At 34.4% G+C, this 24,404-nt stretch overlaps 4 protein-coding genes across 5 annotated transcripts; 3 read left to right on the top strand and 1 right to left on the bottom strand.

Moving 5' to 3' along the window:
• The first annotated feature begins 5,688 nt into the window (after positions 1–5,688).
• LOC127083668 (probable polygalacturonase At3g15720) lies at positions 5,689–8,440 on the top strand. The gene is made up of 10 exons (XM_051023999.1): positions 5,689–5,759; positions 5,913–6,035; positions 6,132–6,269; positions 6,553–6,723; positions 6,828–6,851; positions 7,007–7,214; positions 7,303–7,384; positions 7,469–7,577; positions 7,833–7,949; positions 8,051–8,440. Exons 1-10 carry the CDS (start codon positions 5,724–5,726, stop codon positions 8,279–8,281), a joined length of 1,239 nt encoding a protein of 412 aa, XP_050879956.1. The 5' UTR covers positions 5,689–5,723; the 3' UTR covers positions 8,282–8,440.
• Positions 8,441–8,646: 206 nt separating this feature from the next.
• LOC127087569 (RHOMBOID-like protein 5) lies at positions 8,647–10,664 on the top strand. 2 transcript variants are annotated; one of them, XM_051028476.1, is made up of 5 exons: positions 8,647–8,965; positions 9,202–9,365; positions 9,447–9,625; positions 9,816–10,072; positions 10,180–10,664. In XM_051028476.1, exons 1-5 carry the CDS (start codon positions 8,691–8,693, stop codon positions 10,256–10,258), a joined length of 954 nt encoding a protein of 317 aa, XP_050884433.1. In that variant the 5' UTR covers positions 8,647–8,690; the 3' UTR covers positions 10,259–10,664. The 2 variants fall into 2 exon arrangements, with proteins under 2 accessions (XP_050884433.1, XP_050884434.1); XM_051028477.1 differs by having other exon boundaries at positions 9,786–10,072.
• Positions 10,582–11,690, bottom strand: LOC127087570 (DCC family protein At1g52590, chloroplastic). The gene is made up of 5 exons (XM_051028478.1): positions 11,376–11,690; positions 11,241–11,298; positions 11,044–11,151; positions 10,866–10,958; positions 10,582–10,786 (listed from the first exon to the last, which is right to left on the bottom strand). Exons 1-5 carry the CDS (start codon positions 11,560–11,562, stop codon positions 10,705–10,707), a joined length of 528 nt encoding a protein of 175 aa, XP_050884435.1. The 5' UTR covers positions 11,563–11,690; the 3' UTR covers positions 10,582–10,704.
• A 5,393-nt stretch (positions 11,691–17,083) lies between these two features.
• LOC127087568 (uncharacterized) lies at positions 17,084–20,194 on the top strand. Its single transcript, XM_051028475.1, has 8 exons — positions 17,084–17,350; positions 18,126–18,238; positions 18,384–18,455; positions 18,602–18,637; positions 19,300–19,345; positions 19,493–19,580; positions 19,757–19,814; positions 20,003–20,194. Exons 1-8 carry the CDS (start codon positions 17,272–17,274, stop codon positions 20,051–20,053), a joined length of 543 nt encoding a protein of 180 aa, XP_050884432.1. The 5' UTR covers positions 17,084–17,271; the 3' UTR covers positions 20,054–20,194.
• The last annotated feature ends 4,210 nt before the right edge of the window (positions 20,195–24,404 follow it).

Here is a 24,404-nt window from a genome sequence, read left to right as displayed (position 1 = left end):
CAACCATTGAAATACACCTTTAGGAACCAAATATCTCCTAAATTTTCATTTAGCAATGGTATGGCCTTTCTTACAACAATAGTGATAAGTCAAATGATGATGTGAATTCTTTCGCTATTAGATTCCCTTGCAACAAAATTGCACTTCTTGTACGACACATTTAAAGATCTTTTGAATTTTGTAGGATTAATAACAAAGGTGATCTTTGGTTCTAAAGCCTTGTTTAATTTTTATTTTAGAGTAATAACCTCTTTTTGCTAAATGTGACAAGTTTCACAACCAAACTAAGAAGATTTCTCTTCCTCATCATCAACTTTTGAAGCATCTAACATGGTTTGCTTAAGAGCTTCCATTTGTTTTTCAGTTTCTAAAACTTTGGCTTCTAAGTATGAAAAATTCTTTTATTTGAAACCAACCTTTTAAAAGAATATAAGGCTTCGCCATATAGATTTTGAAAATCAAATTGTAAATCAGAATAAGACATTTCATCAATAGATTCATATTTAGAATGACTTACATTTTTCTTCTTATGATGATGGGCCATGAGGCAAAAGTTTGTCGCTTCATCACTTTCATTTGAGCTACCTTCGCTTGAGGATTTACTATCATTTTCCCAATCTATGTATGCTCTTCTAGGCTTGCTAGATTTTTTGTATTGACCCTTTCCTTTATCCTTTTTCTTTTCTTTCTTAATCTTCTTCTCGTGTTTCTATAAGAAAATAAGCTCTTGCTCATGTTCTTCAAGCTTACCAAACAAAGTAGTAGTGTCTAATGTCAATAGGTTGTTAGCTTCCTTGATGACAGTGACCTTAGGTTTTCATTCCCTATTAAGACATCTCAAAATTTTGTTAGTAGAAATCTCATTGGAAACCGGCTTACCAAGTACATTCAGACAATTTATAAGATGAGTAAACCTCTTTTGCATATCGGTAAGGGTTTCACCATGCTTCATATGAAAGAGTTCAAACTCTTGGTTTAAAGTATTGATTTTAGCTTGTTTAACCTTATTTATACCCTCATGGAAAACTAGTAATGAGTCCCACATAGCTTTAGCGGTTTCATAATGAGAAACACGACAATATTCATCAACTCCTAAAGTGGAGATTAGAATATTCCTTGCTTTCCAATCACAAGACCACTTTTTCTCATCATCTGCATTCCGTTGTGCTTTCGTTTTAGGTACAACAACAGCCTTTGCATTGGTCATAGTAATTTCAAATGGACCATTTTGGATGGCGTTCCATACATTTCTATCAATAGAATTGATATGGATGCGCATACAATCCTTCAAATAACCATAGTTTCCACCATTGAAAACAGACAATTTATTATACACCCCTTTAGGTTCGGAAGCCATAATCTAATAAGTGAATTTGAAGCACAAGATAAACTGGTGCTCGTGATACCACTTATTAGACGAAGGCACCGATCTGAAGGGGATGTGAATAGATATCACAAATAAAAATTTCTTCAATTAAAGTTCTATTTTGAAAATATTTACTATGGCAAGCGGAAGCAATTCTGGATCGACACTCGTCTATCCCCGAACCGTTATCAAAAGAATCAGATATGCGTATAAACTGTAACGAAATGTATATTAATGATGAGAAAGTAAATAAATATATTTTACAAAATAACTGTTTAAACAATATCACACTTTATGGTCAATTTCAAATGAATTTGGAAACAAAAAATTGACACAAACAATTTATCAATCACTTGGAATAAAATAAAAACAAATCTAATTTTCCTTTTTATTGAAGATATGAAAAACCAATTGCAATTATTTAGGTTGTAATTATATTTACAAAACAATTTGAATTACTTCAACACAACTAGAAAATTCAGTTTATCAAATTGTACACTTTGTGTATTATTAAAATGTAGAGAGAGAGAGAGAGAGAGAGAGAGAGAGAGAGAGAGAATACTAAGATTTGTATAGGCAGTTCCCCAATTATCCTCACCATGGGTACGTCTGCCCCCAATTTCAAATAGAATTGAGATATGCAATTAACCTTTGCAAGAGTTGTATACAAGTGAAAAAGTAGCAATCCAAACCCCCAAACCCTATGTTTGATGTTGATCCTAACTTCTTCTCTCCCCTTGATCTTAAGCAAGATAAAGTGACCCAAGACTTCCAAGTCGAACCTCCGATTACTGTTACTCCTTTGACAGAACCCCGTTCTTCAAAGCTTTCACTCGGCTGAATCCTCGTTGTGGAATCTTATACAAAACCCCACAAATCAATCATTGATCTTGGGGGAAAACCCCTAACTAGTTTTATTAATGAAACTCCCAAAGAATACTCAATTCAATTTGATTACAATTTGGACCTTATCAATCTAATCTAGATGAAACTCAACAAAAATGATTATGTGTAATTGTTGAATGTATGAAGAGAAAATGTTAAAGATAATGAGAAAATTCTTTGTATGTTATTGGTTTCGATTGTTAAGAAATGATGCATGAATTCATATTTATATGTATGTGTGTGTGTAGAAAGATAACAGACAAAACTGATATTTATCCAAAAATTACAAGTTTTGTAAAATAGAACTGAATGTATTGACTCCAAATAAGTATGAGTCAATACATTAAGCCTGGGAGTCGATACATTGAAGGCAGGAACATTTGTTCACAAAATTCTTCAATATGAGTCGACTCCAAACACGGGAGAGTCGACTCATAAGCACTATGTATCGACCCAAACAACCTATGTATCGATACACTGAGGGCATGATTATTATTTTGAAAAATCTTTCAGTTGGAGTCGACTCCAAACATGGATGAATCGACTCATTCATATTTTTTATCGACTCATACCTTTTGTGTATCGATACTTTTAAGGCATAATCTTTATTTTCAAAACCCGTTCAGTATGTATCAACCCATAGCCTTGATGCATCGGTCCATAGATTTTTTTTTCATGAAAAATTATAATTTTGACTTATAATGACCTATCAAACCTGATTTTAAGAGTCCTATTATGATAATGCACATATAGACATAGACATCAAGATCCAATATATACAAATACTAAGTGTTATAGTTTTGACATCACTCAAAACATATTTAAGAGGATAGTGCAGTCACATTTTGAACTTTCAAAACAGATGGATTTGATTTTTCACATAATCACAATGTTGATTATGATACTCACTATGATTCGTTATATGAGAAATGATGACAAAAAGTTTTTATATGTGCTATAGATTAAGCACTGATAATAGTTGAAAAAATCAGTTAAATTTGAATCAATAGCATTTCATGATTTGAATCAAATGAACAAGTGAGGTGAAATAAAAGAAAAACAGAATTTTGACCCATTTTTCAGTTGATTCGAATCAAGAGGAAAATGTGATTCAAATCAAACACCTCGTTATTCGAATCATATGTTGAATTTGATTCGAAACAAACACCCCCATTTTTTCATATTTTTTTCTCCATTTTTAAAATTTTCTCATTTTTAATCAATTTTGGCTCTTGAATTTTTCAGAATTGGACATGTGTAGAAGAAATAACATCAAAAACAAGTTTGCAAATAAAATTTTAAATCAAACAATTACAAGTGAAGAAGATGAAGTGTATATATATTTTTTTGTTTTTAATTTTCTTTTGCTTTTTTTCTCACCACCACCCAAATTTCGAAAGTTCACTAGTATAGAACCAACAAACACTAAACTAAATCATCTCACACATACTATAACATTTATAACCAATTAACAAATTAAAATTAAACAAAATTTGTAACAAAATGAATTTAAAATCTCAAATTATCAAGAATAACAAAAAAACACATAAAAATTAAAATTAAAATTAAATACAAAGATTATCACTTGGTGACAAGTTCCTAATACCACATGATATGAATTTGAGTACTTCCCTAAAATTTGAATGTGTAACCAAATGATATGATTCTAACAAGATAGCAAATAAAAGGAGAAACACAAATAAAAAATATGAAGTAGGAAAGAAATATAAGAAATCGTCACACTCCACTAATGAATAGTAAGATCAATGTACAATCACCGCAAGAGTAACCAACTCTTGATAAAATTCAAGTTTGATTCAAAAAAAACTCTATAATAAATTTCTCTAAACTCACAAAAAAATGTTCTTTTTTCCTATTTCTAAAATGATCAAATATTATACAAATAAAAGACATATATAGGCAAAGATAAAAAAAGACGTGGTGCTTAAGATGCATACAACTAAAGACATGGTGTTTAAGATGCACACAACTAAACTAGAAATGCATAAAAACACGCCTAAACACATATTTTTAGAAACATCTAATAAAAAGAGAGAGTATTTTAAATTTATTTTTAATTTAATTTAATTCATGGGGGTGGTTAGGGGTGGCAAAACGGGCTCGGCCCGCTGGGCATGCCCGTTTTGCCCGCACTTTTGTGCGGGACGGGCCAAGGATTTAGGCCCTCACGCTCAAATGTGTCCGCCCCGTCCCGTTTTTTTCGCGGGCTTTTGCGGTCACGTGTATTTACATAAATTTTTGCATTTTTAGGTTTAAAGAGTACAGTGTCCGTGGGCTTTCCCCGCCCCGCCTTCACTTTTTTGCAGGACGGGTTTAAGTTTTAGGTTCATATCCTCAACTATGACCGCCCCGCCCCGCCCCGTTTTTTTGCGGGGCGGACCTAAACGGGACGGGCATGTCCGTTTGCCACCTCTAGGTGGTTGTGATGCGAAGGTGAAAGAAATTTTTATTTTTATTTTTAATTAATAAGAAAATTCTGATTGACTATATGTTATGGTTCTTTCCATTTAATAATTTTTCCAACTAAACACACAATGCGGCAGATAACAAGTTTTTCTTAATTTTTAATTTGAAATATTATTATTACATTCAAATAAAATTTGATGTTAAACTAATTCTACAATGAAGATATTAGAATAACGTAGATCAATCTTGTCTTGTTGTTATGTGACGTAAATTTAATAAAGTTAATAACTTATTTCTCCAATTATGACATTAACTTTCTAATACTTCCTCTAATTAATGTGGTTCTTTCACTCTTAACTATCGAATATTTTTTACCTTTGTAATCTTTGTGTTAGATAGGTCTTCAAGATTCACAAGGGTTTGTTTTCTCTTATCTAAGGAATTGTTAATCATGGTTGTGATGATATTTGGGTGTGAAAGTCAGATGAGATTAAAGATTTTTCGGTAATTTTATATTTATTTATACTGGATTCAACAAATTATTCTATCTTATTTTTGTTATCTTTTTGAAAGACATAGCTTGAAAATCTTGTACACGCAAAAATATTTTCTTGAGCTAAACAATTTGTTATTGCATTAAGGACCGGCCAAATTTATTATTTCCTTTAAAATCTCTCCCTATAAGATAATTAACGTGATTTGAAGTCAAAGTACTAGTTTGAAGAATTTTTTCATTCCAACTACGTTAACACTTTTTTTTAATCTATTTATCAAAGTTTACCAAAATAACATGACATAACGTAGATAAGTACATTTTTCCATAGGCCATGTGTTTTTCCAACTAGCTTGTGTAGAGTTTAATTTTCCACAAGCTCTTAATAATGTTTCAATTGACTCACTCTACAACTTGAAACATAATTCATTTATTTTATCAATTGAGAGAATTAATTATTCAACTTCTACTTATGCTATTACTCTTATAAATAGAAGCAAAATGTAGGCTATGTTACATAGTCTTTGAAGGTGTGAAACACTTGTCATTGTCATGTGGTTCAAGAGCATAACAATGTTTTACACTATGGTTAGTATCTCTTTTAAATTCTAATACTGACGCTAAGATGAAACCGACGCATATAATTATATTAAATTTATTTATTTTTTCATGTTATTTTCTTTTTTGTATTAATTTGTCTGCGTCACTATCAGTATTATATATGAAATTTGTTTTATACAGAGGTATTTTTTCACGTTGTTGTTGGTGATTCTGAGCACGCTTAAACCTGGATTGAGTAGCGCAACAATTTTTAATGTGTTGAATTATGGAGCGGTTGGAGATGGAAGAATCAATGATTCCCCTGTAAATTTAATTTTAATCTATTTAGCTTCATGTGTAACATTAATCAAAATAATAATTTAAAACTATATCTTATGAAAATGAATGTATATTGAACAGGCTTTTCTAAAAGCATGGAAAGATGTATGTAAGAGCAAATCAGACACATCTCAACTGATCATACCAGCAGGCAAGACATTTTTATTGAGGCCAATAGCATTCAATGGTCCATGCAATTCTAATAATATTTACATTCAGGTACTTTTTTTAATTTTAGTATTTTTGCAATTTAGTCCCTCAAAGACTATTAACCATGATGTTCGTGTCAGCAATTAACAAATTCAAATATCATTATTGTCGTATAAATGATAAATATTTGAATCCCTGAATTATTTGACTTTGATTATGGCCGGTGCGCGTATGAGAAAAGTATACATTAAAAGAGGTCAATTTCTTGAATAGATTTGACTTAATTCAAAACGACTTAATTACTCTAGTTGTAAGCGAAGAGTGACCAATTAAGTGCTTTTTGTGAATTCAGCTTTCAGGGAACATAGTTGCACCAGCAACAAAATCAGAATATTCAGGATCTCATTTAAACACATGGATTGGTTTCTCATTTGTGAATGGCTTAATTATAAGTGGAAAAGGCACTATTGATGGTAGAGGCTCTATGTGGTGGAAACAACCTTGCTTAGGAAATCCATCACCTGTAAGTCAAATATAAGTGCTTTTTTTGGCTTAACATTAATTCAACTTATATTACTTCTATAATACATTCTTCTATAATTCTTTTATAATTTTTTCTCTTTTCAGGGAACATCTTGCCGTCCACCAACAGTAAGTATCATATTTCCAAAACATTGACACTTCTTTTGAACAAAAGTGTATCTGATGTCTGATACAAATCGATGTTATGTGTATCAGATATCATACAGATGTTTGGTCAGAAGTATTTGAGATATTTATCTTTGTTTGTGTAAATAAATGTGCAGGCAATAACATTGAATAGATGTAATGGATTTAAACTAAAAGATTATAAAAGTATTAATCCAGCAAGAAGCCATATAACTCTAACAAATTGCATAAAGGGGATTATCACTAATCTCAAATTAATTGCTCCCGGAGAAAGTCCTAATACTGATGGCATTGATATTTCTAGTTCAAAAGAAATTCAAGTACGTGACTCTATTATTGCAACAGGTAAATAATTAGTAACTAATTTCAATCTATATTAGATAATAAACCAAACAAAAAAAAACATTGAATGTTGTGTGTAATTGTAATTTAGGTGATGATTGTATTGCTATTAGTGCTGGATCATCATTAATCAACATAACTGGTATAACATGTGGTCCAGGACATGGTATCAGGTTGGAATTTTGAAGTTTTTTTTTATTAAAATGTGCTAGCTACTTTACCTTATATTAATCAAGGAAATGTTAATTTTTTGTTAGTATTGGATCATTGGGGGCACGTGGAGAGAGTGATATTGTAGAGGATGTGCATGTGAAAAATTGTACAATTATAGAGACATTAAATGGAGTAAGGATCAAGACTAAGCAGGTAATTAGTTCATGCTATTTTTTTTAAGTGGATAAAGTAAAAAGTGTTAGCGGAAACATACACGTAACGGTGAGGTCCAAGAAGACCTTCAGAATTAGGCGAGACCCACGTTCAGTTTCTGTGTTCGAACTCAGACAAAAATGTCCAAACTAGTTGAGTTAGGCTGACCCGCCGTAGAGACTGATTCATACTTTTTTATTATGTTTTTTTTCTCATATAACTTTGGTCACAAATTATTATTTTTAAACTCATCAGGGTGGAGGAGGATTTGCTAGGAGGATCACCTTTGAAAAAATCAAATTTGTTAGAGCCAATAACCCAATCATCATTGAACAATTTTATTGTATTAAGCCAATGATTTGCCCAAACAAGGTAACACAACAAAATACACTAACTAATTTTTTTATGAATAAACTATATTTATATCATACAATTTATAACAACTTTTTTTTATTGAATGTCATGTGTACTAGACTCAAGCAATCAAAGTGAGTGATGTAACTTTCAAATGGATTCTTGGAACATCCTTAACAGACAAAGCAATAAATTTGAACTGTGACCAAAATGTTGGATGTTCCAACATTGTGTTTGATCATGTTTATGTACAATCTGCTGTTCCTGGGATGAAGGTTTTCTCTTTCTGCCATAACGCTCATGGAACTGCCACTCATACCAAACCTAAACCATTCTGCTTGCTTAAGTAGCTACCAATTTCCTTTGAGTTGTTGAGAAGATTTCAAATTATTTTTATTTGTTGTGTAATCACGATTTTTGTATTTTGAATAATTATTATTTAGAACGATTTGATGGATCTCTTTCAGCTTAATCTGTGGTTATATTTACACGCAGATATACTGATTTTATAAATGAAAAATATATTTAGCGATATAATTGAAAGAGTATTATTGTAATGTATAATACTATATACTATATATAACATAATGTAATATATTGATGTAAGAAAATGAGTTACCAAATTTAACTGTTAGGCTAAGACTCATTCGTTTTCATTCCTAAGCATTTGCATGTTTACCAACACAACATTCTATTTCTGTTGTTTTTCTTTTGTTTCTGTCTGTGCATGTTCGTTTGTAACATTCATCAGAACCTCCCATGGGGAAAAGGCCGCCGTACTCCACCGATATAGAGGCGGCTCGTTATGCCCCACCACCACCGCCTTCTTACCATTTCCCACAATCAACACAATGGTTCTCATGGTTGGTGCCACTCATTTTTTTAGCCAATATTGCATTGTTTGTGTATAGCATGTATCTCAATGATTGTCCTGGATATTTGAACGAAAATGATTGTCTTTACTATCATTACTTGGGAAGATTCTCTTTTCAACCTTTCACCGAAAACCCTCTCCTCGGCCCTTCTGTTCGCACGTAAGAATCTCTTCTCTCTCGCATAATCATCGTCGTTTTAAAGATCATATATGATATAATCGTCATGATTATGTTAAATCACTTCTATGCATGACAATTGCAGTCGCAATATATCAAATTTTGAGCTATCTGCAATGGTTTCACAACGGCAATTTCAACCGCCTCAGCTGCATTTTCCTGCATTTGACCGAAATATAAAATTTTGCAATTTAACCGCAGCAACAATTTTTCTGCAGGCTGAGGGTACTAGGAGCTCTTGAAAAGGATCTTGTGGTTGGTGAAAATGAAGGATGGCGTTTCTTTACTTGCATGTTTCTTCATGCAGGAGTTGTACATTTACTTGCCAATATGTTTAGTCTTTTATTCATCGGAGTTCGCCTTGAGAACGAATTCGGATTTCGTAAGCATGTCTCAATTGAAACTCATTGTTATTTTCTTTGTTTAGTCGATTTGTTTATGTACGATCTCTTGGATTCTGTAGTGAAAATTGGACTACTGTATTTGTTTTCTGGCTTTGGTGGAAGTTTGTTATCGATTTTGCATTTGGGAAATGGGGTAGTACCAAATACAATATCGGTTGGCGCTTCCGGTGCACTTTTCGGACTTCTGGGAGCCATGCTTTCTGAGCTTCTAACCAATTGGACTATCTATTTAAACAAGGTACTTTCTAACAATATAACTTGCTCTATTGAAAAGAAAGAAAAAAAAACAGATGTATGAATGCTCGTAAGAACAATGTTCTGAGACTCAGGTCAGTTGGTCAAACTACAGGATCAAATATCGTTTGTTCTCTAGTTTTTGTTTTTCGTATCTTTTTCAGACCGATTTGAAACCATGTTTACTTCTGCAGTGCGCAGCTCTTACAAGTCTTCTGCTCATTATTGGCTTAAATTTGGCTGTTGGATTTCTACCTCATGTGGATAATTCAGCTCATATAGGAGGATTCCTTGCAGGATTTTTCCTTGGTTTCGTTCTTTTAATGCGCCCTCAATACGGTTACGTGAACCGCAAATATATACCTCCAGGATATAACGTAAAACGTAAATCCAAATATAAATGGTATCAGTACATCTTTCTGGTCTTGGCACTCATTATATTACTTTTCGGGTAAGTAATTCATAAATTTCTTTACAGGTTCAATTCTGATACATAGAAATAGTTACGATTAAAGTCGAATGTTTCTTAATAATTTACCGATTTCGATTGATTCACAGGTATGCATATGGTTTAACTTTATTGTACAACGGAAAACCAGAAAATATGTTTCCCTGGTCACAGACTAATCCAATTTGAATCATTCTGATTCCACATCTTGTTCTTCAAGTTTTCATGTACATAGCAGTGCATATGTTATAAAAGACTCTTGGATTTCTTTTGTTCAAAACATGCGCATCATCGCGGATACTTGTCTGAATTCTGGTTTGTAGACTATCCAGAAGAAACAGAACCAAATTTCTATACATGTATCTATTTGACAGATTATATGATGAATAGATGAAATTCGTAGCCGTTTGCTCCATGTGAAATGTTATGCTCTCTGTAATATAATCAGTTAGTAACGGAATCGACCCGACTAATCAATCTCAACTTATAGTTTTTGTTTGAATAACGCATCATGGTACAACAATATACACTATTTGTGAAACAATTACATCAAGTTAAAGCTTGTTTGCTATGCTTTACAGTACATATACATATAACAAAATACTATTATAACCAGTATTCCTTCGAGGATGATGCTAGATTTCACATGATTCAGAGCGACCGAAAACGGTGTAACGGTTATTTGCAACATTGTCATAAAGAAAATCTCTGACAAACCTGCGGTCATTCGTCGGTTGCATACATCATCAACCTTGTTTGTCTTTAGCGATAAAATAACATGATGAAATATACTTACAGAGGCATGAAGTGAAGAAAAAACGCTAGCTGAGGAAAGGGTAAGTCGATGTACTCCATTATCTTCAGCACAGCTTCTGACTTTATGTATGATCTATACAATAAATAAACCACCTTAAAATCATTTGATATTAGAACTGACCCTGAAACCAGATTAATCGGTCCAGTGAACGAGATACCTATTATTTTCAACAAGAACAACACTTGAGATATCATCAGGGGCTCTTCCTGATCTCCTAAGTAACATCTTACCAGCCTCACTCTGAAGAGCTTCATATCTAATTGTCCTGTTAAAACCAATTAACTAACTAATCAACTTGTTTAAGTAACTAATAACATATCTATAATCTAAATGTGAAGAATAATAATAATTTACTTATTTCGATCATTATCACGAACAAACTTTACTCCTCCATTACACAAATTGCATACACCTGTGTCTCAAAATCAAAATGAATTAATAAAAGTTGCATCCAAGAGACGTTTGTTACATGGAATTTTGATAATTTACCGTCAAATAACATGATGGGTCTTTTGTCTTGCTCGAAGAAATTTGAAGTTGCTTCTACCCAGTTAACGCCGTCGCTTTGGGGTTGCGACAGAGTAGCCAGGGTTTTGACTCTTCGTGCACGCGGCGGGCATGTGGTTGTTTTCACGCGCCCAGGAAGATGTAGCTGAAGCTGAAGATGAAGAGACATTGAAACAAACGACTTGTCTGCTGCGAGCAACTCTGATGAATTATGCAAGTATTTTTTATATATCAAACTAATTATTATTTTTCTATAATTTTCTTGGTGGCGCAAGAGCCACCAGTAAGCTTGCTTTTACTCTATGGCAGTAATGGATTTACCCTCTTTTCTTTATAACCCAATTTAGTTTAACATTTTCTAGTGCTGTAAATTTTAGGGGATTGTTTTGATGCTAAAAGAAAATATATGTGATTTAGTTTGATTTGGTTGGTTTATAGAATTAAAAATGAATTAAATCAAATAAATATGGTTTGAGTTGATTCAATTATTTGATTTTTTAAAGTATTTTTATTAAGTTATACATCCGTATATAAAGAATAATATATGTTTAATCATTTATACATGGTAAATAACAACAAAATTCATCATATTTGAATAAAAAAAAATTATTTAATATATAAAAATCAGATTAGACAAAATGGAATAGAAAACATAAAATAATAATATGAAACAATATCAAAAATATTATAATGAAAAAAAAAACAAAGGAGGAGACAGATTATAGAAGATGAAAAATAAAGAATAAAGAGATGGGAGATTATGAAGGAGAATGGCGATCCAAAACGCAGCGGAAATTAAAATTTTCTCCTTTAGTGATCCTTACGAATGAGCATGATCAGTGATAGAATCGTTACCTCTTGTGACGATTGAAACATTTGATGCAGAACTACGGAGCGATCACGAATGTTGAACGACGACAACGCCTCTACTCAGTCCACACGAATGGATTCACGGATCCCTTCAATCTCAGTGCTAGTTGCTACGAATGAAGGCTTTGAGTGAGAGAGGGAGAGAAAACGAAATTGCAAAAAACTTTTTTAATGCTTCTGCACAAGGGTTCTATTTATAGAACCACTTGTGTGGGCTATAAGCTAAAAAGCTCACTTAAGTGTATGTGGCACATATCTTATAATATGCCAAAAACACTTAAGTGTGTGGTACCTTACCATATTTCGTATTTTACTTAAGTACACCGTACCTTACGATGTTCTACAATTCACTTAAGTGCACCGTACCTTACGGTGTTCCTTAGTTACTCTATCTCTCATCAATCTGTCCTTTTGTGTGTGACCCTGTAGGTTTTCGCGGCATTGGCAATTATATTAAATCACGCATTTAACATAATAAACAGTGAGCGGTATCTAGCAACACATCACTACTACCCAAGACACGAAAATGTCATGTGATCTGACAAATCCTTCTGTGATAATACTTATGTGTATAATTATCCTTTTGCCCTTATGTCTATATTGAACACAAGGCATAGACTGTGTCATCCTTGTTCAGTTCAATATTAGGTCCATAGACATTTATCCTGTTACGCAGGATGGGCAAATTCCATCTAGGTCACTCATGTCCCTTAGCATGCTTCGTAGAGTACCTATCAACTGTTTTTATGGTCATCAAGTTACGGACAACATTTGATCAGCAATAAGGCACTCGACTCTACATCTAGAGTCCATAGTGGTTTTAGGTCGAAGGGTGGTATACACCATTATCATCATGAGAATAACTTATAACACTTTGCATAACATTTTATATAGTATTCTCATAGCGGATCAATCCAGTATAAATATTACTCTTAATATTCATACCTATGTTTAAGACTTGATAACTCCTTATCCATAATCTGTGAGATGTGATCATCAGTCTATATACATAATAGTCTTCATGCTTTAATGTTATCCCACATCACAATAAAGCTCGACTACGAATACTTTAAGAATATTGTCCTTATGTTTAATTTGATCTCATGATTAAGTCATACTTGATACATTAAACGAACTAGCTATTCTAGGGACTTTATTAAACAGACATAATAAAGAAAAAGCCTTTTATTATTAATAAATAATTTGATACAAGTACTAAAAGTATTGGCCTCTAGGGCTTACACCAACAGATTAGAGATGAAGAAGTGCGATAAAAACGCAATTGAAAGATAGAACATTATCATAAAAATAAGAAGATGAAATAGAAAGAACATAAGAGATGAGAGAAGAATGGTCGAGAAGTACCTAGCAAAGAAGATGAGAAGAATGAATGATACTATTATGAGAGATTGGAGAATATTGAATTTGAAACCCTAAGTGTGAGGAAGAGATAAACGTTCATAATTTGAAGGTTAATACATAATAGGTTTGAGTTTGGGTTAGATGTGGGTTATGTAAAGTTTGGGTTGTAACATAATGCGATTTGGTGACATGGACAATTCTCGAGGCCCTTGAGTCATAACTTTATATGGACGAAGGTCTTGATATTGGATGAGTCATAAGGCTGGAAGAACACATGATTGGAGAATACAAATGTCCATAATTTATACTCTCAAAATAAGAGGAAGAACGCATTCAATGTTTTGGTATAAAGGTGTGACTGTCAAGATGCTAGGCATAAATATATGATACAAAGCCCTAGAGAATCGTGTGCAACAATTATGGGCGAGACATGGAACTTTAAGTCTTGTGAGTCTTGGTAATGACTATTTCTTGGTATCATGTTCGAGTGATACAGATCAAATAACTGCTCTAACGGAAGAGCCTTGGATGATTTACGATCATAACCTTACTGGAAGGGAATTATGCGCAAATTGTTGTCCTTCCAATGTTGTCATTGATCAACTCGTAGTATGGGTGAGAGTTGTTGGATTACCCATTGAGTATTATGATGGGGGAGTCCATTATTTTATTGGAAATCAAATAGGAAAGACGATCAAGGTGGATATAAATACTCTTACGGGGCGAAAGAGGAAAGTATGTGTGAATGTGCGTACAAGTTAACTTGACAAAACATTGTCTTCCTATGTTCTCCATTAAAGGCAATCATTACAACATAGAGTACAAAGGATTTCACCTTTTGTGCTTATCTTATGGTTTCTTAGGATACTACGTAGGAGGGTGCAAGGAGAAAAAGGAGATCTTGATAGAAGGAGATGAGTTTGGTCGTAAAGAGAAAACAAGTAAGGATGGAGCTAATTTGAACTCTGTTGAACCTTGGTCAGTAGTTCAGAAAATAAGGAAGAATATAGTGGAAGTGGATTATGAAGGACGTTCAATTTCAAGGATGGGTAATAGGGGAAAGTGGTGAATGAAAAAGGAAATTGAAGACACCTACCCAGGGGTTAAGGTTTCATGCGCTTCATGAAGATTATGAAGAAACACATATTGGGCAAGTTGCAGTGTCAAAAGAGGAAACATAGGAGCCCCTAGCATAGGAATAATGGAAGGATTGCAAGAGAATAAGGTTTCAATGGTGGCGTCAAAACACTCGGTTGAAGATCAGCATGTGAAAACTGTTAAAAGAAGGAAAAAATACAATAAAACAAAGTCTACACATGTGAAAAAATTAGAAGTTGCCAAACGTGGAATAATTAAGGACAACGACAGAAGGTGGACGCATGGCAAGGGGAGGAATATGCTGAAAAGGTTATGGAGGACATATGGATGAAAGAGATTATGATGGGTGTTAAGCTAGAGAGATCTCATCTTAAAGAGACAGGGATGCTTGACGGACCTTAGAATGGGCGTGATACTATATTGGACCAACTTGGCCCAATAACTATTAGGGCCTAAGGAACTTTTAAAGGGGAGTATCATGGTTCAGGGGATAACCATAAGACGGACAAAAGTACATCGGAAGTAGACACGAGAGAAGAGAATGAGAAAACCTTCGGCATGGAAGAGAGGACAAATAGTGAAGGAAAATAAGATGATTCAGATGTGGCTATTGTGGAGGGCACGCCGAGCCAGTAGAAAAGAAGATGATTCAAGTAGAAATAGGGGATTCTCTAAAATAAAACCTAAATGCCTTTATCAGAATTGTTATCAGAATTTTTCTCTTTTATTTTCGACCAAAACAATGTGAAAAACACCTCGTTTACTATTTTAATTATGTCACACAACATACATTTTTTTAAGCTCGCAATCCTTGTGGAGACAAAATTATTTTTTTATTACTTTGATAACAATACTAGTATACTTGCTAGTAAATTATCTATCAGTTCTCTCTTATCAAATCACTATTTCTTGGAAACTATGTCAAGTTGATTGAGTCCATCAAATTTGCTGTTAGGGCTTATAAGAAAACATGAATCCCTTTGATTTTAGAACTCACTGGATCTCTAGGCGCATTATTGGATAAAAAATTTACTTGATAATAATTGACTCTTTTATTGTGTTTTTTTCCACTGCACCACCAACCAATCACCATGAACTGCATTTGTTTCTCCAGATTCTTTTGCTACAATTTTGGCGCTATCATCGCCCACTTCCTATGTCGTTCCATTAGTCTTTACTCATGGACAACATCGTATTCTAGGACCTCTTGGTTGGGCCACCGTAGGAATGGTTAGTTGCGTCAAGTTAAGTGGTGTATTCTTACAATCACAGGTATGATGTCCACAATAACCACATCTAAAGCAAATAATGTGAAGACCTTCATACTGCACTTTGTACCAATGGTCATTAACATTGACCTCTCTGACAACCGGCGATCAGATCAATCTCCATGCAAATTTCTGCAAACCTTCCCCTCTCTACATTCAGGGTGTTAGTATCTACCTTAACATGAGTACCCACAACAAATTCCAAACAAATAAGGACACTTTCATCATAATACAATAATTTAAGCCCTAGAAATCGAATTCAAATCAGAGTTTTCTCCACCTTTGCGAGAGGAGATGCAAAGTATGGATTTCATCGAGTCACTGCCAAATAATGGTCAAACAACATCCTCATGTTTTTTGACATAATTTTCTCTCTATCTGCGAGCAGTTCACACTTACCATAAAAAACCATTGTCAACGTTCATGATCTCAAAACCTTCGGTAAGTTTTCACATTTTTTTCAACATATCCTTCATCAAATGATAGTCCACATTCTTCTCAAGGAGTTTTATGACTAACGCCTCATTCTAAAGATTGCACAGTTTTTGAAAAAGCTTCTCATCCATCATGACCTTTGACAACAATTGATTTCCTCCTTCAAGAGAGATTTTCATAAGTCTATTTTAAATCAGACTCACTCTCTCCTTCACGGTAATGACTCATTGGCGTTCAGTGAGAATATCCAAGAATAACATTCTAGAAAGCTTAAAAGCACCTCCATCTAGTGGCTAAACCGACGACAGTAGTGTGGAAGCAGCGAAAATGGTGTAAAATTTTCTTCACTATTCAAAAGTTATTGCTATTAATGTAGCTATTCAAAAAGTTTTCCATCAAGAAAAAATCAAAAACAAGTTTTGTCAAGATTTCATGGATGTTAATCTCTTTGATATATATATATATATATATATATATATATATATATATATATATATATATATATATATATATATATATATATATATAATAATCTCTTTGATTAATATAATTGGTACTAGTACAAGACATTTGTTGATAATTGTTTTGTCACAATGACACCCTTAACCGAATTACATCCAATCAGAAAACAGAACCACCGAAAATATACAAATAAGAAGCAGTGTAAATAAAATAAAAACTAAGAAGAAAATGAATCAATTTTTCATTTAGGGTTATAAATAAGAAATCAAAAATAAAAAAAGTTTTAGGTAGAAATTGGCCTTGGTTTGGTCTTTGTGTTTCTTTCTCCATTTGTTAACTCAAGAAAGTGGTGAAGTTTGGTAGAAAGAAAGAAGAAAGAAGCTATGGGTTTGATCGGTGAGACTGTGGATTCTATCAAATCTCTTCAGATCCGTCAGGTCCTCACTCAGGGTGTTAGTCTTGGTTCGTTCTCTTTCTCTCTCTCGCTCTTGAAAATCTTTTTCTTAATTCATACCATCAAAATTCTCTTTTTACGTTTTTTAACTTCAATTTGGGAGCTACATTGATGTGGGGCGACTCTGAAAACGTACAATTTTGATGTTTTAGATGTAAATTCTTCACTTTAGGGTTTATGTTATGTCAAGAATGAGCCATGATTTTGTTTAATTTTAGGATGTAGGGTTTAACTTTAACAGTCCCAATTGAGATTCTAGGTTTTTCCTGTTGTGGTTTATGGGTTTAGTTTGTAGTAATTGGGAGTTACTCTTTGGAGGGGTGATTAGAGGCTAAATTTGATAACAGTATCCCTCTTTTAAGATTTTGATGAAGGAAAATTGTGAGGATGAACACTATGTTAATTGTTTGCAGGTCATTGTTACTTTCATAAAAAAATCCCCCCTTGTTTCTTTCTATGTAGCACCGACATCTTTGAAAAATGGTGTTCGGTGCCAGGGTCAGACACCGACACATGTGATTGATTACCTTTAATTTATTCATTTTTCAAATTATTACGGGTGTTGCTGTGTCGGTGTCTGTGTCATGTTTGGGGTGGCGTGCTTCATAGGTTTCTTTATATTATGCATGAATTATGCTGGAAAAAGTACTCTGATGTTTTTCTTGATTGATTTTTTTCTCTATTTATGCCATGCTGATTTTGCTACAAGTGATATCAACATCCTGGATTTATGGTCTATCGATGTAAATTATATTTAGCAAGGTGTTATATGTTTTGCTTCAGGCATGATTGTTACGTCTGCACTGATAATATGGAAGGCATTGATGTGCATCACCGGCAGTGAATCTCCTGTTGTTGTTGTTCTTTCTGGAAGTATGGAACCGGGATTCAAGCGGGTAAGCCAATCTTATGCATGGAAGACTTGGGAATTTTATGTAATATTTTGTACAATAATAGAGAGAAACTGAGTTTATATTCTAATCACTTGTCAATATAATTTGTCTGTTTCTTTCTGTTGCTAATGAATGTTGGCTTTTTCAGGGGGACATCTTGTTCTTACACATGAGTAAGGATCCAATTCGCGCAGGGGAGATTGTTGTATTTAATGTTGATGTAAGTTCACCCCTCAGTTTTATCCTCTATGTTTTGCTTACTTCGATTCATAACTATATCAGCATTTTTTTTATTCTTTGTACTCTGCCTGATACTTTCCTTTCCTTACTGACAAAATCTATTGGTATGCACATGTTTTTCTTTAGGGACGAGAGATTCCGATCGTTCATCGTGTAATTAAGGTATGCTCAATATTTTGTTGGAATTTAGTATGTTCTTTCCAACAGCTGCATTATTACTGAATGCAGCTCTGAGACAAAGTGCTCTGTATCTTCTCATGTGAAAGCCTCAGATCAGAGGATTCCTGCATAGTTTTTTCTTCTGGCTGGAAAATTAGGAAAAAGTGGTTCATTTTAAGAACATTCAGGATACCTATTCAAACTGTAACTACATACATAACATAACGGATTGCACTTACCCAGCTTGATGTGGGTATGAGACCGTTTATATATCGGGTTTTATCAATTTAGCTACCACCAGCTCTTATCTATCATAACTTACCACAAAAGATAAGGATCAAACACATTAATTTTCTATGCCATTGGAAGTTCCTCCTTTACTTTTTTACCCTCTGGTGTTGTACTGTTGTTTGAACTACTTTCATGAATATCCTGTCATTGGCAGCAGAAAACTGGTGGAAAGTAGATAAGATTGACATTACCTTGATTGATCTTCATTCCAAATGAACCATCTGGAATCCCCATAGCAATGTATCATAACTTTTTTTCGCGTGTCTAACTTTCTTTATGCTTTCAAAAATATACACTTATCAGTTATTATCATGCAGTGAATGATAGTTAAGATTTTTTTTGTTTGAGGCTCTTAATGCTTGATCATTTTGTAGGTACACGAAAGGGGAGATAATGGGGAAGTTGATGTCCTCACAAAAGGTAGTAACTATTTTTACAAAACCCAATCTTTTATTAGTGAATTTGATTTTCATTCTTTTCTCCGTATCTATTTCATAATTTTTGTTTATCTAGTTGTTGACTGTTAGTGTAATGCCCTTGGATCATTTATTTTTCTGATTTTGGCAGGAGATAACAATTACGGCGATGACAGGCTTCTGTATGCTCATGGTCAGCTGTGGCTGCAAAGGCATCACATTATGGGTAGAGCTGTCGGGTATAGCATTTCTTTTGCACTCGATTCTAAACGTCATTCCTCCATTACCATGACAACCTATATTTTTATTTGCAATGAAAGGATAAAGTTGTATGCGTTTAAGTGTCAAACTATAGTATGAAACATGTTCAGTTGAAAATCATTTTATGATATTTGCTTGCATTTGTCAATGGCAGGTTCTTACCTTATGTTGGCTGGGTGACAATCATCATGACGGAAAAACCTATCATCAAGGTTTGTTTACTCCTCCAATCCACCGATCATTGTGTTATTATTTAGCTGAATTAGACAGAAAGTTGTGGAGTTTCATATCATGTTTTATACACAATCGTAGCCATGATTTTCCACTTTTCTCTTTCAAGTCAACTCTTTATATTGGTGCAAGTATGAAGTGTGCTAAAGCCGTCTCTTCTTTTTTGCAGTATATTCTCATTGGTGCTTTGGGGTTGCTCGTGATAACTTCGAAAGAGTAATGATGAATCTAAGTCAAGTTACGGTATGACCTCCAAGAGTATTATGAGCAAATGTCATGCTTTGTTTGAACTTGAAGGTGTCATTTTGTACCATTAACAGCATAATGTTAAGAATTAATACAAAGTAGTTGAATTTTATAATCTTTTTATTGTTTGTTGGTTGATTTTATAGTTTCTTGGTGCAGTATGAGTGTCTATGTGTATGTTTAGTGCCTCAAAATAGATTCTAGAAATTGTCACACATGTTCAGTGTTTTCAATTAGAATTGATTTTGCCTTTGAAATTTATTACAAATTGAAGTTAGAATTTAAATATTTTGTCGCAGCTTGAAATTTATTGTTGAATCTACTTTTACATAGATGTACATAAAACACTTTACATTTGAAAGTGAGAAATTAAACACAAGAAAGAAGAAGGGTTCAATTGTTCAAAAATAGACAACAGTGTTTTTCCTTGTATGTTTTTCGCTATGGTTCTTCATTTAAACATACTAACTGAAAGTTTTCTTTAATTTAATTACATTTTTGAAATTACAAGTGGTAAACACTTACCACTAGTGAAAGAATATTTTGCAATATAAAAATAGAATAAAATAGTTAACATAACATTTTAGAAGGATATGTGAAATTGAAATTTTGAAACAAATAGGTTTTGATTGGGAGTTTAGGGGGAAGAGACACTTTGAAAGTACAGAAGAATTGTGTAAAAGAATGGAGGGGTTTAGAGGGAGTTTAGAGGGGTTTACAGAATTGTCTTCATTTTAGAGGGATTTACAAAATTGTCTTCATTTTTGGGAATTAAAAAATTGTGTAGGATGACGGGTTTAGAGGGACTTAGAGAATATAGATAAATTGTTTAAACAAATAGGTATTGTTATAACATTTCGAAAATTAAAAATATGTAAATTTATTTATTTTTATATACAAAATTATTCTAATAATTTCTCTATTTTCTTAACTTGTTTTTGATTTAATTGTAATGCTAACTTGTGCCTCAAGGGTACATGTTAAGTAATTCATAAATAAAAAATTTATATTGAAAAAAGTAATAAAAATATTAATTATAAAATTTTCATAAAGAAAATACACAAGTTCCAATAAAATATTTCTATAATTAGTCATTTAATATGTGTCTCTAGGACACACGTTAACATTATCCTTAATTTAAATACATTTTTAGTTATCTATTTTAAAAATATACTCTCCGGTCCCTCATGACCTCTTTTAATTTTGCAGACCTGAGAAGACCTGACGTAAATGATTATGATAAAAAATGATGTGACATTGATAGATTTTTGGACCTTAAATCCATTGCGCTTCAGCATGAACCAAGTAATCAGATATGCATAGAAGAGCTATATAAACATATAAATACTTATCATATTTTATCGAAAATCAATGTGAGATTATTTTAAAAGCATTATTAAGTAATCATATTCCAACAACAACAAACCTTGTCTTTCTCTCTAAGGATAACCATGTCATCATCATCAATGCATTCATTTTCAGAGTTAACAACAAACCTTGTCTTTCTCTCTCAGTATAGCCATGTCATCATCATCGATGCATTCATTTCTAGAGTTATAGACCGATATTTTATGCACTAAAACATCTCCAGAATGTTGTCAAGTGTGCAACTTTTAGTTTAATGTTTTCAAAGCCTATCACCACTTCAGAATCACTTTTTAGTTGCACCGATAAATAAGTATAGGTGTGCATGCCCCTCATGCAATGACAGAGAGACTCAGAGGCCTTAGTAGGTTTATAACACGTTTTGGTAGTGAAGGCTTACTCGCGACGACGAGAAGCCCTGTACGGTGATGTTTTTAGATGATTTATGAGACTTGCTCAAGTGAGGTGAGAGACCCTGCTGACGACCGACGATACTTGATAGAAAGTGTATGATCACCAACGATGGTATGCTAAGACGGTAATGAGGGTTGTGCTCTTTAGAGTGTTAATAATGTGTATTACTTGGGTCTCCCTTTCTCCTATTATAAGAGGTGTATTTATAATGACTCTTGGGCCTAGGGTTTTCTCGGAAATGACCACTGTCCATTTAGTCAATAGTGAACAGTTAAATCTCTATTTCCAAGAGAGTCATGGGTCAGTTAATGACCTTGACTTTCTCTATACCCCAAAAACGTCTTATCCCACGTTTTTCATGTAGGTGCGAAGGAAGATTACAAGGCGAGGTGATACCTCCCTTAGGGCGACCTTTCATCGCTGCCTCTTCTAGGGAAGTCCAAGGGCATCACCCTAGGCGATGCCTTTTGCAAATATAACATAATATAGTTTCTTAGGCACGAGGCCTTTGGTAGAAGACGAAGTGTCTTTCCACTCACGTCTGATAGAAGTGTCTTGAAAACTAGAGTTTTCCTTTCTTAAGGTCCTTAACTAATCTGCTCAAGCGAGAGTATAATTATCTTTGGAATCTGAGTCCCTCAGGAAGAATTGAACATGTCCCAATTGATGAGATTATAAGTATCTCAAGTAAGGCGTTCGACTTGCTTGGACGAGACTTCTATCGAGACCTCAGGCAAGACTTATTATCAAGTCTCTCAGACTGGAAGTCTGTCGCACCTCTCAGGCATGGCCCTTGATTTTTGTCCCGCCTGAGGAGACACTAAGTCCCTCAGGCGAGAGTGTAATTATCTTGGGGAATCTAAGTCCACCAGGTCAATTTGTATATAGCCTAGCCGATGAGACTATAAGTCTCTCAGGTGAGGTGTTCGACCTACTTGGGTGAGACTTCTATCGAGACCTCAGGCGAGACTTGTTATCAAGTATCTCAGACCAGATGTTTATCGCGTCTCTCAAGCATGACCCTTGATTTTTATCCCGTCCGAGGAGACATTAAGTCCCTCGGGAGAGATTATAATTATCCAGGGGAATCTAAGTCCCTTAGGCAAAATTATATATAGTCTGACTGATGAGACTATAAGTCTCTCAAGCGATGCGTTCAACCTATTTGGGCGGGACTTCCATCGAACCCTCCAGTAAGACTTGTTATAAAGTCTCTCAGACTGGATGTCTGTCGCACCTCTCATGCGTGACCCTTGGTTTTTGTCCCGCCCGAGGAGACACTAAGTCCCCAGGAGAGAGTGTAATTATCACGGGGGAATCTAAGTCCCTCAGGCCAAATTATATATAGTATGGCTGATGAGACTATAAGTTTCTAAGGTGAGGCGTTCAACCTACTAGGGTGGGACCTCCATCGAGCCCTCAGGCAAGACTTTCTATAAAGTCTCTCATATTGGATGTCTGTCGCACCTCTTAGGCGGCACCCTTGATTTTTCTTCCGCACAAGTAGACATTAAGTCCCTCAGGCGAGAGTGTAATTATACTTGGGAATCTAAGTCCCTCATGCCAAATTGCATATCGCCTGGCTGATGAGAGTATAAGTCTCTTAGGCAAGGCGTTCGACCTACTTGGGCGAGACTTCTATCGAGCCCTCAGACAAGACTTGTTACCAAGTCTCTCATAATGGATGTCTGTCGTGCCTCTCATGTGTGACCCTTCATTTTTTTCCCGCCCGAGGAGATACTAAGTTCCTCAGGCGAGAGTGTAATTATCTTAAGGAATCTAGTCCCTCTGGACAAATTGTATATAGCTTGGCTCATGAGACTATAAGTCTCTCAGGCGATGCCTTCGACCTATTTAGGCAAGACTTCCATCAAGCCCTCAAGCAAGACTTGTTATCATGTCTCTCATACTGGATGTCTACCGCACCTCTCAGGCGTGACCCTTGATTTTTGTCCAGCCCGAGGAGACACTAAGTCCTAGTCGAGAGTGTAGCCTGGTTGATGAGACTATAAGTTTCTTATGAGAGGCGTTCAACCTACTTGGGAGGGACTTCCATCGAGCCATCAAGCAAGACTTGTAATCAAGTCTCTCAGTCTGGATGCCTTTCGCACCTCTCAGGCGTGATCCTTGATTTTATCTCCCGCACAAGGAGACACTAAGTCCCTCAGGTGAGAGTGTAATTATCCCGGAGAATCTAAGTCTCTTAGGCCAAATTTCATATAGTTTGGCTGATGAGACTATAAGTCACTTAAGCGAGGTGTTCGACCTACTTAGGAGGGACTTCTACCGAGCCCCCGGGCAAGACTTGTTATCAAGTCTCTCATATTGGATGTCTGTTGCGCCTCTCAAGCGTGACTCTTGATTTTTGTCCCGCCCGAAGAGACACTAAGTCCTGAAGATAGAGAACAACAAAAAATGGGGGTTTGAATTGTTTTCACAATGATCAAAAACTTTGCAACACTACACACACAAAAGTAAATGCTAACAACACAAGAAATTTATCCTGGTTCGCTTGAAAATCAAAGCTACTCCAGTCCACCCGACCA

This window comes from Lathyrus oleraceus, chromosome 5 (genome assembly GCF_024323335.1).
Source record: "Lathyrus oleraceus cultivar Zhongwan6 chromosome 5, CAAS_Psat_ZW6_1.0, whole genome shotgun sequence".
In the NCBI taxonomy this organism is placed as follows: domain Eukaryota; kingdom Viridiplantae; phylum Streptophyta; class Magnoliopsida; order Fabales; family Fabaceae; genus Lathyrus; species Lathyrus oleraceus.
Note: the sequence above shows the minus strand (reverse complement) of the source record. Positions and strands in the feature narration are given on the sequence as shown.